Source organism: Lycium ferocissimum, chromosome 2 (genome assembly GCF_029784015.1).
Source record: "Lycium ferocissimum isolate CSIRO_LF1 chromosome 2, AGI_CSIRO_Lferr_CH_V1, whole genome shotgun sequence".
Lineage (NCBI taxonomy): Eukaryota > Viridiplantae > Streptophyta > Magnoliopsida > Solanales > Solanaceae > Lycium > Lycium ferocissimum.
In genome coordinates, this window is record NC_081343.1 from 54,511,653 (window position 1) to 54,524,140 (window position 12,488).

Below are 12,488 nucleotides of genomic sequence, written 5' to 3' on the forward strand. Positions count from 1 at the left end.
TTTTCAAAATAAATGTTGCAAAACTTATATCAAGCAAAGCAGATCTGAATATTTTCCTTAATTGAGCAGCAGAGGTGAAATTAAAGACCGCAGATACGCAGGACAAAAGTTAAAAGGGAAATTTGTACGTTTTCCCTTCATACGGACTGGTCTTTAATTTTTGTCCCTCAATTGGCTGGTCTTTAATTTTTATCCTTCACTTAAAAAGGTACCTGAAAATATCCGAAGTTCTGGTTTGAAATTCCGAGGTAACCTATACTGCATAAGACAAACTCTTTCCAAAGCTATTTTTTTTTTTTTATTATGCGGGGGTTCGAATGCAGAACATGGATATATTTTTGATCACTTTTTTAAGCGAAAACAAAAATTAAAGACCATCCCAAAAGAAGGCTAATCCGGGAAAAAAAAATGGGTAATTCCCATCGTGATTCCTAGATCTTCTTCATTATTTCCTTCTTGATTTTGGAGGTCAAAACTTAAAATCACAACCAAATCCCAACACTCTCAATTAACAAATCACAAAAATGGAATCGAAAGAATCAAGAAGAGAAGAATTATCATCAGCAGAAGCAGTTCTTGTTGGAGCTTTGGCTCCAGGAGTCAACGTGTGTACAATTTTCTCCTTTACCATTCATGTTTCAACTTTATATTTATTGATTCAACTAAGTTTATTTTTTGTCTTTGGATCCAGGCTCCTACTTGGAATACACTAAAGATTGCATTTTTAATGCTGGTCTTGTGTCTTGCTGTTATGTTGGGCTTGGCTTTTTCCTCAAGTGACTTTTCGTTGACTCTCCATGTTGCTTTCCTCTTTTTAATAACTGGAACCCTCTTCATACTCCTTAGCAGGTATGTTTCAACTTTTGTTATTCCATTGTTGAAGATTTCACTAGTATAGTTATTTTTGCCCGCCTATGAATGTACTTGAAAAATGTCAAGTAAGCTTGTATAATTGGATTACTAGATTTGGATAAATAAGTGAGGTGAATTGACTAGATTCCCAATTCAAATAAATCTTTGATTTTGTAGTACCCTGAGTAAGTGATAAATTGTAGAATTCCAGGACCATATGACTAGTTGACACATTCGTTGAATTATTTCCTTGGAATGGAAAGTTGATCTCTAGGAAAAAGAAGGGGTTTTTGTAGACTTATTAGAACTAGTGGGCTAATGATCTGCCTTAAGGCGTTCCATTCCCTCCGTGCATCATCTTAAAAAATCCATTTTCCTGGAGATAAAGAGTACTGTAGACAAACTAAACACAATTGCCAGCTTATTGGATTCTTCCCTATTAGGTGTTTAACCTTCTTGTTGCGTAGTATAGTACAAAAAAGATGGACTAGGAAATTTTTTCTCACTTGATGTTCTTTTTGTGTAAATTTAATGTTCTGTAATTAAAATTTTCAATTTTGAAATCTAAGAGTCTTCCGATCAATGCTTTGGTTATGAGAACGGGAGATAATTTGCTTTTGTTGAGATATTGGACATGAATTTGATGAGGGAGTATGAGGTAAAAATGCAATCTGATCATTGTAAATGGTAAAAGGACAAACCTCTAATTATAGGTGGAATAGATGTTTGACTTTCAGCTCTTAGTTTACAAATCTAAGTCAGTAGTGATCAAGTAGCTAATTTACATTCTGCCGTATTGAAGTTTGTTGAATGAAAATCATTCATGCAGTCACAAGTCGTCAAAGAAAATAGATGTGAAGCTTGTGCTAGGCTCACAATCTCTTTTGTGTGCAGTTTGAGCGGTCTGATATCATGTACATAAAATAGTGTTTTGCTTCATCTAGTTCTGTGAGTTATTTTTTTTTTGATAAGTAACTCATTGAGTCATTATTGAAAAGCTGTTTATCATTATGTGATGGTTTTGCCTATGAATCAACTGCCAACTTTTTCATAATAGCTTGAAGTCAGAGAGACCGCTCTCTCTCCTTTCCCCCCTTTCCAGCAGGCCTGCTCTACAGTCTGTAAAATGCTACTCATTCAACATAGCGTCCAGCTTTTTGCATTGTTACTCAAGTTTCACTTAATCTTTTTTTATAAGTTAAAATTTTATTAGCAAACAGTACCAAGATAATACTGCAGCAAATACAAAAGATAGGACTTGTTCTACATTACGTATTCAGGGATTCTAACAAATCCAGCTCCAGCATATCATGCAAATTCGAAACTACTAACGAACCCAGCTCCAGCATATCATGCAAATTCAAAACTAACTTCCCTTTCTCCAGAAGAACAAATTCTGCATATGGATATACTTAACCATATACTTAACAACAGACATCATCTCCTTTTTATCTTCAAAACGTCTCCTATTTCTTTTTTTTTTTTTTTGATTAAGCACCGGGTGTCCGAGTCTCTTTGAGCCCCGACTAATCCCGGGGGTACACAGGCCCTCGGCAAGGAGTTTCCCGCAAGTGCACCACGGGTAATTCGGGGTTTTCCCCAGTCCGATGGCCCTCGTAAATTGTTTGCACCCAGCGGGTTTCGAACTTGAGACCTTGAAAGGGAGCACCCCAAGGCTCAAGTCAATTGCCACCAGGCCAACCCCTGAGGGTTAAACGTCTCCTATTTCTTTCACTCCATATGGTCCACAGAATGCACAGAGGGATTGTCATCCATATCTTTTTGTGAAATTTGCCAGGATAATATGTCTTCCAACAGCATAACAAACTTTTAAAGCTCTGCGGTGCTGCTCAATAAACTCGAAAAGTTATTAAAGTTACCAGTTTAAAAAAAATTAAACTCCAAAAGTTATCAAGAACACAGTCCAGAGGGGACAAGTAAAGCTGCACTGTACGAAAAGATGATCAGCAGGTTCAGTGGACCTTTCACATACATAAATACCTGCTGCAAAGCTTATACCCTGCAACAACAACATACCCAGTGTAATCCCACAAATGGGGTCTGGGGAGGGTAGTGTGTACGTAGACTTATCCCTACCTCGGGAGGTAGAGAGGCTGTTTCCGCAAATCTTATGCCCTCTTTTTTGCAAATTCTCATGGGTTAGACAAGCCCCATGAGCTACCAACCACCCAAAACAAGCCACATTAGGAGGGGCCCCAAATCATCTTCCATGGCCGAGAATCAACATTTTCTATAGAATTTTCCTGAAGCAATCTGTAGAAGGAGTTCACAGAGTATTCTCTGTCTTTGCTTGCCTTCCAAAACATAGCATCATCTTTATGCCTGTCTAACACTACAGATTGCATTTTACATAGAAAAGCCCCAACATCTTCCCACTCTCATTCATTGAAGTTCCTTCAAAAGTGAAAATTCTATCCTGTAATACTAAGACAATTGGCCAGCAGTATATCAGAAAATCTCGCCAGCCTATATAAGGCTGGAAGTTGATCCTTAAGCAGCCTTTCTCCAACCCAATTAGCTGCCCATAACATAATTCTTTTTCCATCTCCCACCATCAAGAAAATATGCTTAGCAAAGTCTTCCCATAGTTTTGAAATTTGTTTCCAAATAGACCCTCCAGAAGTTGTTTTAACTACATTCACACTTCAAATAAATCTTAGGTTTTGTAGTACCCTGAGAAAGTGATAAACTGTAGAATTCCAAGATCATATGACTAGTTGAGGCATTGTTGAATTATTTCTTTGGAGGGGAAAGTTGATCTCTAGGGAAAAAAAAAAAAAGGATTTTGTAGAGTTATTAGGACTAGTGGATGAATGATCTGCCTTAACTAACGCTTTTCATCTCCTCGTGTATCATCTTCTTCTAGTGGATGCAGAGATACAAATATTCCATTTTTCTGGAGGCATAAACTAGAAATGGCAAGAGTGCTGTAGACAAACTAAACATTAGTTAGATGACATGGCCTTTTGGCACTTGGCAGCTTATTTAGATTGTTCATTACTGCTCGTCTGGATCTTCTTGCTGCCTAGGACAGTAGTTGTGACACCCCAGCTTAGGAGGAAAGTCCCATATGGCCAAACACAGGAGAGGTGATGGGTATACAAGTAAGCATGCCTGGCCTCCTAGTGATGCGTTTTAAAGCCGTGCGGGCCTACGCCTAAAGCGGACAATATCACTAGTGGGCTGGGTTGTTACAGAGGGTATCAGAGCCACTCCCGTGTCAGCTTTGTCGATGATGGGCTAGATTTCAACTGAGTTTAGGCAAATGCCTGGTAGGCGGGGCAAAACCTCAGTGCTGAGTCTAGGAAAATCCCATACGGTAGGGCAAACCTCAGCGAGGACGCTGAGTTCATAAGAGGGGGTGTATGTGACACCCTAGCTTAGGAGGAAAGTCCCCGATCGGCAAAACACAGGAGAGGTGCTTGGTATATAAGTAAGTATGCCTAACCTCCTAGTGACGTGTTTTAAAGCCTTGCGGGTCTAGGCCCAAAGCGGACAATATCACTAGTGGGTTGGGCTGTTACAGTAGTAAAAAAGTTAGACTAGAAAACATTTTCTCACTTGATTTTCTTTTGTAGAAACTTTAATATTAACTACACTAAACGGTAAACACCACTGGACTATGACTCAATTACGGATAGACCCACATGTATTTTAAGATCAAACACTTACAAGTTACACCCCTTATGATGTTATCCCTTTTCTTAAAAAATTTAAACCTTTTATATAACACTATAACAGAAATCCTACACAAATGAAACTTCATCTAACAAAGTATATTTAAGATAATTTTGAAGCAAAAGAATAAATAAAAACTAAAATTAAAAAAGATAAATTTCTATATAATAAGTATTATAATTAAATAAATTACAAATAACTTAGATAATTAAAGTGCAAGAAAGTTATTACTAATATTTGGTATATCTTACTAAATAATTTGTGTTCATTTTCCTATTTATGAGTTTCGAAAGATAAATGTTTCAAAAAGTATTTATTATTTGTTTAATCAAAGGCAAGAATAAATTTTTTGTTAAACTTTTTATCTTCGTTTTAAAATTTCATAAAAGTAACTCCCAAAAAATGTCTTAGTTATAGTTTTAGTTTGTCTTTTAATAATTATATTTTAATACATTTAGTTACGGATATAAGTCATATGGGGTGTAAGTGTAGGATTTCATAGTATAGGGGGCGTAAGTGTTTTGAATTTAAAATGCAGGGGGTTTATCTGTAATTGAGTCATAGATATAGGGGTGTTTAGTGTTGTTAACCCTTAAAATCGTCAATGGTGAAATCTAAGAGTCTTCTGATCAATCCTTTAGTAAATGGTTAGAAGGGGAGATAATGTACTTTTTGTTGAGAAATTGGACATGAATTTAATATGTTGATTGATTTTGACGTGAAATTGCATTCTTATCGCTGTGAATTAAAGTAAAGGACCTCTAAGTTGTAGATTGAATACATGTTTGACTTTCAGCTCTTACCTTACAATTCTGGGTTAGTAGCTGATTAAGTAGCTAAGTTTACATTCTGCCATCTTGTAGTTTGCTGAATCCAAATTATCTCATGCTCTCACAACTCATCAAAGAAAATCGTCGTGAAGCTTGTGCTAGCCTTATAATCTTTCTCATGCTAGCAGTCTGAAAGCATGTATAAAGTGGTATTTTGCTTCATTCAGTTCTGCAACTCATTTTGGTCCCTTGGGGGTTTAATCTAGTGGTAAGAATGCAACATGTGACGTGTGAGTTCACATCACGAGTTCAAGCCCTACAATAGACAAGAGCCTGGTATTTAACTTGAGAAGGGTAAGAGGGGGGCATCATCAACCGAGTTCCTTGCCATGCTCCACCGGCTCTCAGGGATTTCTCGATTATCAAAAACAAAGTTATGGAACCCATTTGGTCATTACTTTCTTTTTTATAAGTAACTCATTGGATCATTACAGAAAAACTGTTCATCATTATGTTATGGTTTTGCCTGTGAATCAACTTTCAACTTTTCATAGTAGTTTGGAGTCAGAAAAACCGCTATCTTCTCTCTTCCTCCCGTTTCCCTCTGGTGTTGGATGGCAGGCCTGCTTTTGTCTATATTCTGTCAAGCTGCTACTTATTCAACATAGCATCCAGCTTTTTGTGTTGTTACCAATTCAAGTTTCACTTAATCTTATGAACTATATATTCTGATTACATGACAATAGTTGAATTTACTGCAAAGATGTAATGCATAGCTTTTGTTTGTCCGTTAGGTTTCTAGCAGAGACTGGGTTTGTTTCCGTGGAACATCAAATGGAGGAAATAGGCTTAGCAACCAGAGATGAAGATACAAGCAAGAAGACCAGTTGAAGCTTTTAAAATCAGTTTTATCATTACATGCGATGACTTTTCCCTTAAGATTACATTTTACACGGTACAATCATGATGATTGAAAGCTCAACCTTGAGCTATCTTGTCAGAAAAGCAAAAGAAGGGGCGGCGTAGATCCTTTGCTCAATCCTTGCCATCCTCAAGGTCGTGTAAAGTGTGCCTGAACTGAACAGCTCTTTCAATGTTCCTCCGGTTCTTTCTCCTTCGACTTCCCTTTTTTCTGCTCAATGAAGCAGAAACACGAACAACAGGGTAGCTGCAACAAGAATTTTATTTTTCTCTTCTTTAGTCTTCACAAATGTTACTAAAAATCGTTATGTATATACAGGGGGCTTCGTGCTCTTGATCTGTATTCTCTCTTTTATTTGTTTGTCCTGTGATTCTATTCCCTATTCCGGTATTCCCTACAGATACGAAGATGCCTTTTCTCAAGAGCCATAAGCTTAACCAAGTTGATGTATGCCCGAGGAAAAGTGGTTCCTTTTGCTTTCCTTTCTTTGAAGGTAAGATTTCTTAGTGCTAACCAAAATTTATTTTGAACAATGCAAAAGCTCCACTTCCCTTGTTACCTACTTTCCTGCTCCAAGAATTTTGTTCTCATTTCCCATCTAATGAAAAAGGAACAGATGGGGGGGGGGGGGTAGAGCCATTTTAAATGAATGCAAATGTATTGGTTTTTTTTTTTTGGCGGGAATATGTTTGGGCCTCCACGTACATGGTTACTTTCGGGCAATTTGCACGATTATCCTTCTTTGGGGTGGGGGCTTTTAATTTTTTGACTCAAATTGTTTGTCTTTAATTTTTGTTCAATACCCCGAGGTGCTGAGTTCGAACTCGGGTTTAGTCATAAAAATAAAAAAAATTCGCAAGGCAAGGTTTCGCGAAAAGTTTGCCTTATGCGGCAGATTTTGCATTAAGGCATAACTAAAAAGCTGCCGACTGAGATAGATTTTTAGTTATGCCTTAAGGAAAAGTCTGCTTTAATGCGGCAGACTTTTAGTTATGCCTTAAGGCAACGTCCGCCATAAATGGAACTTTAGTTATGCCCTCGAGGCAACTACGTTTGCCTTGCAATTTTTTTTTTTAAGTGAGGTTTGAGGTTTGAACTTGAGGTATTTGCGTATTTTACGCCACCTTTTTTAAGCGAAGAGTAAAAATTAAATACCTATAATTTGAGGGACAAAAATTAAAGACCGGTGCCTTTGAAGGGCAATCCACGCAAAAAATTGGTTACTTTCGTCATTCCAAGTATGCAGGACCAAGGAGACACCTATTGCACATATGGAAAGACAATTTTTTGCACGGATTGCCCTTCTTTTGGGGTGGTCTTTTAAATTTTCTTTTTCATGTTGTGTTCTTTAAGTTTTCGTAACCTTGTGCAGATCTGAGGTTCTAGGTTAGAACCGTTCGTGCATAAAATAAAAAAATAATTTCGCAAGACGAGCTGGGAGAGTGTATCTCGGATCGCATACAATCCTTAAGGAAAAAAAAGCAAAGTTATGCGGAGGGCTTGAGTGCTTGAGACATTTTTTTAACTTTTCAAGGCACACTTTTAGTTAAGGCATACTTTTGGTTATGCCTTAATTAAAAGTATACCACCGTAAGGCATAGTTCCTTAAGGAAAAATTTTGCCCCATAAGGCAAAACTAAGAGTATGCCTTGAGGAGAAGGATATGCCCCCCTCCGCATAACTTTAGTTTTTCCGAAGGAAGTTATGGGAGGGGGGACTTTCTTGTCGAGACATTTTTTTTTTTTTTTTAACTTTTAAAGGCACACTTTTAGTTAAGCGCATCTTTTGGTTATCGCCCAATTAAAAGTATCTTATATAAAGCATAATTTCTTAAGGAAAAATTTTGGCTCATAAGGCAAAACTAAATTATACCTTGAGGAAAAGTTATGCCCCCTCCGCATAACTTTAGTTTTCCTTAAGGAAGTTATGCGGAGGGGCGGACTTGCACTTGAGACATTTTTTTTTTTTTTTTTTTTTTAAACTTTCAAGGCACACTTTTTAGTTAAGGCATACTTTTGGTTATGCGCTTAATTAAAAATCTGCCTCATAAGGCATAATTCCTTAAGGAAAAAATTTTGCTCTATAAGGCAAAACTAAATTATGCTCCTCCGCATAACTTTAGTTTTTCCTTAAGGAAGTTATGCGGAGAAGACGTACCTGCCTTGAGACATTTTTTTTTTAACTTTTCAAGGCACGAAGGCACATCTTTTAAGGCATAAGATACTTTTGGTTATGCGTAATTAAATACGTCTATAAGCGCATAGTTCTTAAGGAAAGTTTTGCTCCATAAGGCATAACTAAACTATGTCTTGAGGAAAAGTTATCTTACTCCCATACTTTAGTTTTTCCTTAAGGAATTATCGAGAGACGGATACTCCTCCTGTACCTGCGCTTAACAAATTATTTCTTTATTTTATCTTGAGCGGGGTATTCGAACCCAAAACCTCGGGTATCCAAGCTAAGGGCAAAACTTAAAGGACAAATATGAAGGGCAAAATTTAAAGACCGCAAATATGAGGGACAAAATTTAAAGACCACCCCAAAAGAAGGGCAATTCTGCGAATTGCCCATGGAAAGACAGCCCGCCTCTATTGCACGTATAAATAACCAGTCTAGAGAAGCAGTTACTAGAATAAGGAGATAACTAAGATAATCTAGAAAAATACTAGTTGAATTTCGCATTTCAAACTTCAAGATACTGACCTGAAGCTAGAGTTACAAGAACTAGAGTTCGAACTTCTTAGTTTTAATTCAGGACACGGGTCTGAAGTTCGAAGTGCAAGAACGGAACTTCACTGGCACCCAAGGTGTGACCTAGTGGTCAATGAAGTGGGTTGAGAACCATGAAGTCTCAGGTTCAAGTCCCAATAGAGACAAAACACTGGGTGATTTCTTCCCATATCTTCCACTTTGTCCACTAGACATAGTTACCTGATATTTGTTCTTTGGCAGGAGGTGATCCCGTGAATTATTTGAGGTACGCGCAAATTGATTTGGACACCAAAGTTCTCAAAAAGAAAAAAGAGAGGAACTTCACTGCAATAATTGAATAGTTGAACTTTTCAGGGCAATGTCCCATAATTTGAAGAGGCGGGTTTCTGCACCACGATTATGGTTTGAGTACTTTGCAAATGTTGGATAAGTTTTAAATAGTAGAGCGAAAGTGGTTACTAACGCAGTTAGCACATCTTTTTTTAATTTAACCATCAGGTATCCAGAATTCACTGGCCCAACTATTTCGGGTTCAAATCGGATGGGCCAACCAATAAGGTAAAACACCCATTACCAGAAAGTTTTCCAAAGGTGAAACGCTTCCTACCAAAAAATTATCCATTCTAAAGGGCTTAAATCGAGATTTAATTAAGCGTGGATGGATCCCAACCAGGGGCAAATTTATGTAGAAAAAATGGTCATGTGAACACATGGTCACCTAACTAAACTCCGTATATTATGTATATAATTATTAAAATATATGTAATATTAACGAAGGAATATAAGATCAAACAAGACCGAGTGGAGCATTGGTTAAGTATACCGAGTGGAGTATTGGTTAAGTATTGTGTTTAATCCCTTAAGGTCGTGGGATTGACCCCAACTAAATGCACTTTTGCATCTTTTTTTTTCTTTAAAAATTTCTAAGCAGGCTTTAATATTTTGCTCGCCAAGATGATGTCACTATAAAGTATTATATCTTATCTTAAAAGCAATGATGTTTCTTGTTTCTTTAAAAATTTCTAAGTAGCCTTTAATGTTTAGATGATGTCACTATAAAGTTTTATATATTATCTTAAAAGCAATGGTGAACTCATTCTCTTGAAATCCTGAATTCGCCTCTGATCTAAATCCTGCGGTTTCTATAGAAATCTGTGTACTTAATGCGTATTGTAGCCTCTATGGAAAATTAAAATAAAGAATTATGCTTGCATTCCTGTTTCAGTTGAAGTAACCTTCAACTGGCGTCCTACCAAAAAAAAAAAAAATTAAAAAAAAAAAAATCAAAGATGACTTCGAGCCAAACTTATAAACTTCTTCTCTAAATTCAGACATATTATGTTTTTAATCTTTACAAAACAAACTTTTCGGATTTAGAAATTTAAATATACTTCCCAAATCATATATGTGTTGGAAAAATATAAAGAATAAATAAATAAAATAAAATAATTTGTGCTGTATTATGGATATTTTTTATTTTCCAACTAGTAATTTGGCCATTTCATTGAGACGGGCTAGGAAGTAAACCCTTCGAGTAGTTCTTAATTTAAAGAAAAATACAGTACAACAATTTTTCTTCCTGGTAATGAAAAGGAGAAAAAACAGGCTGCACTTAAAAAAAGAAAATATGCATGTGACAAAATCATTAGAATTACCTATCTATTTAAATTAAAAAAGGTCGCCCCAAGGTAATCCGTTATCTGATACTTCATTTGATTTTGTTTTACGGCGTAGTTTAACAATTAATAAAGTAGGAAGGAAGACGATAGAGATTAGAGTTTGAATTCTAATAAAAGAAGTAAAACAATTTTAAATATTTTCTTTTCATATGTCTAAAGCTTTGGTGGACAAAAGTTATCACGTACTTGTCTTTGATGGAAGGATGCTGGTGTTGGAATAGCCAAGGGATGTGCAAGTTAGTCCTTCACCACCATTACCCAAAAAAGAGTTGTCCTTGAGCTGAAAAAAATTAAAGAGCGGTAACAAGAAAAAACTACAGTTTGCTATTATTAGTAGATCAATATTTGTCCAAATATACATACCATGTCCCACGTGTTTAAACGTGGACGAGTGACATATAAGGATGGGTCAGACTGATTAAGCCCAAATTGATCCATACAAAAATTGGCTGAGATGCAACCAAATGGGTTGATTCTTAACTCTATATATTGAACAAATAGTTTCTCCATTCTTTTACTAAAGCATAAGAAGAAAAGAGTAAGATAAATAGAGAGAATTTTTCTCTGACCTCATTGCATTGTTGTAAAAACGGTATTGAATTGGACGGGATTCGGTTATCTTATGATCCATATCCAACCCATACTGTCTCTCTGGACCCGAACATATTTGGGACAAATTGGTCATGACATGTACTTCTACGACTTGTCCGGCCTAGTGGTGTGCATGCTTTGGTTAATACCGAATTATCATAAGGAAACCAAAATTTTTTGCACTTCGATTTCCGTATTATGCTTTTTGATACGATATGTGGTATGCATTTTAAGAAAATAAATATTCAGTATCTTTATTCGGTATTTATAAAAAAAATCGAAATACAAAATACTCGTAACGAAATACTATATTATTATATGGATAATAATTTAATTAATTTAAATATAAACCTATTAAAAGACCTAAAATCATTAAGACTAAAAGCTTCTTGCTTTTACTACTAAATACAAATTCAATAATTAATTATATGTCGTTGAAGTCATAATTCTTCATTGTATGTAATTGAAGGTGAACAAACCGTGGTTAGCAACTTATTGTACCCCACAAAATCGAACTTAAATATCGAACTAAACCGAACTAATTTGGTACAGTAATGCTAGATCGTTTTTAAAAACCGAAATTTGAAATTTACCAAACCGAAATTTTTAAAAACGTACGATACCATAAACACCCCCAGTTTGGCCTATCTTTTGGCATACCTAACTTTAAATTACTTTTGTAAATCTAAAAATATGAAAAATCGAATATTGTTCATTAATATTTAAAAAAAAAAAAATATGTTGCTCATTAATCTTTTGATTCTAGCTTACCATTATTAAAAGTCTTGGACAGTCCATGGTCCTTCAACAAAAATATTCTGTAATAAGTTGAATAGTTTTTAGATAATATTCCTTCAACAAAAATATTCTGTAATAAGTTGACTAATTTTTAGATAATCTTACTAACTTAACATATATGTCTAAGTTCATACATGCATGACCGGAGCTGATGGAGTCTTGCGTTTTTATAGTTTGACCAGACCATTCTCACAACTATTAAGTTACCATTAGGAATCAATGAATCCCATAAAGTTTAGTAGGCAATCCATTAACTTAAAAATATGGTATCTAGTTAACAATAATATAATTTCTTACATATGCTATATCATCTTATCAAGTCTTTGTTGTTGAATTTTCTTGGTAATAAGAGTTACATAATCTTTTATCTTTTTATTTTTATTTTTTATTTTTTATTTTTTTAAGAAAGGGCCAGGGGGATATTTTATTAAATAATCAGAAATAAAGTCTTGCAAAAAAAAAAAA

The 12,488-nt window shown here is 35.6% G+C and overlaps 1 protein-coding gene across 1 annotated transcript; it reads left to right on the forward strand.

Moving 5' to 3' along the window:
- Positions 1 to 358: 358 nt before the first annotated feature.
- On the forward strand, positions 359 to 6,595 carry LOC132045097 (uncharacterized). The gene is made up of 3 exons (XM_059435628.1): positions 359 to 605; positions 692 to 849; positions 6,116 to 6,595. The coding sequence occupies exons 1-3, from the start codon at positions 525 to 527 to the stop codon at positions 6,210 to 6,212; spliced, it is 336 nt and encodes a 111-aa protein (XP_059291611.1). The 5' UTR covers positions 359 to 524; the 3' UTR covers positions 6,213 to 6,595.
- Positions 6,596 to 12,488: the final 5,893 nt, after the last annotated feature.

Bases quoted from the DNA above. Each gene is read 5' to 3' on its own strand.
- LOC132045097 (XM_059435628.1), top strand. From the start codon at position 525: ATGGAATCGAAAGAATCAAGAAGAGAAGAATTATCATCAGCAGAAGCA. The intron at 606-691 runs GTGTGTACAATT...CTTTGGATCCAG, and splicing joins CTTTGGCTCCAGGAGTCAAC to GCTCCTACTTGGAATACACT. The intron at 850-6,115 runs GTATGTTTCAAC...TTTGTCCGTTAG, and splicing joins CTCTTCATACTCCTTAGCAG to GTTTCTAGCAGAGACTGGGT.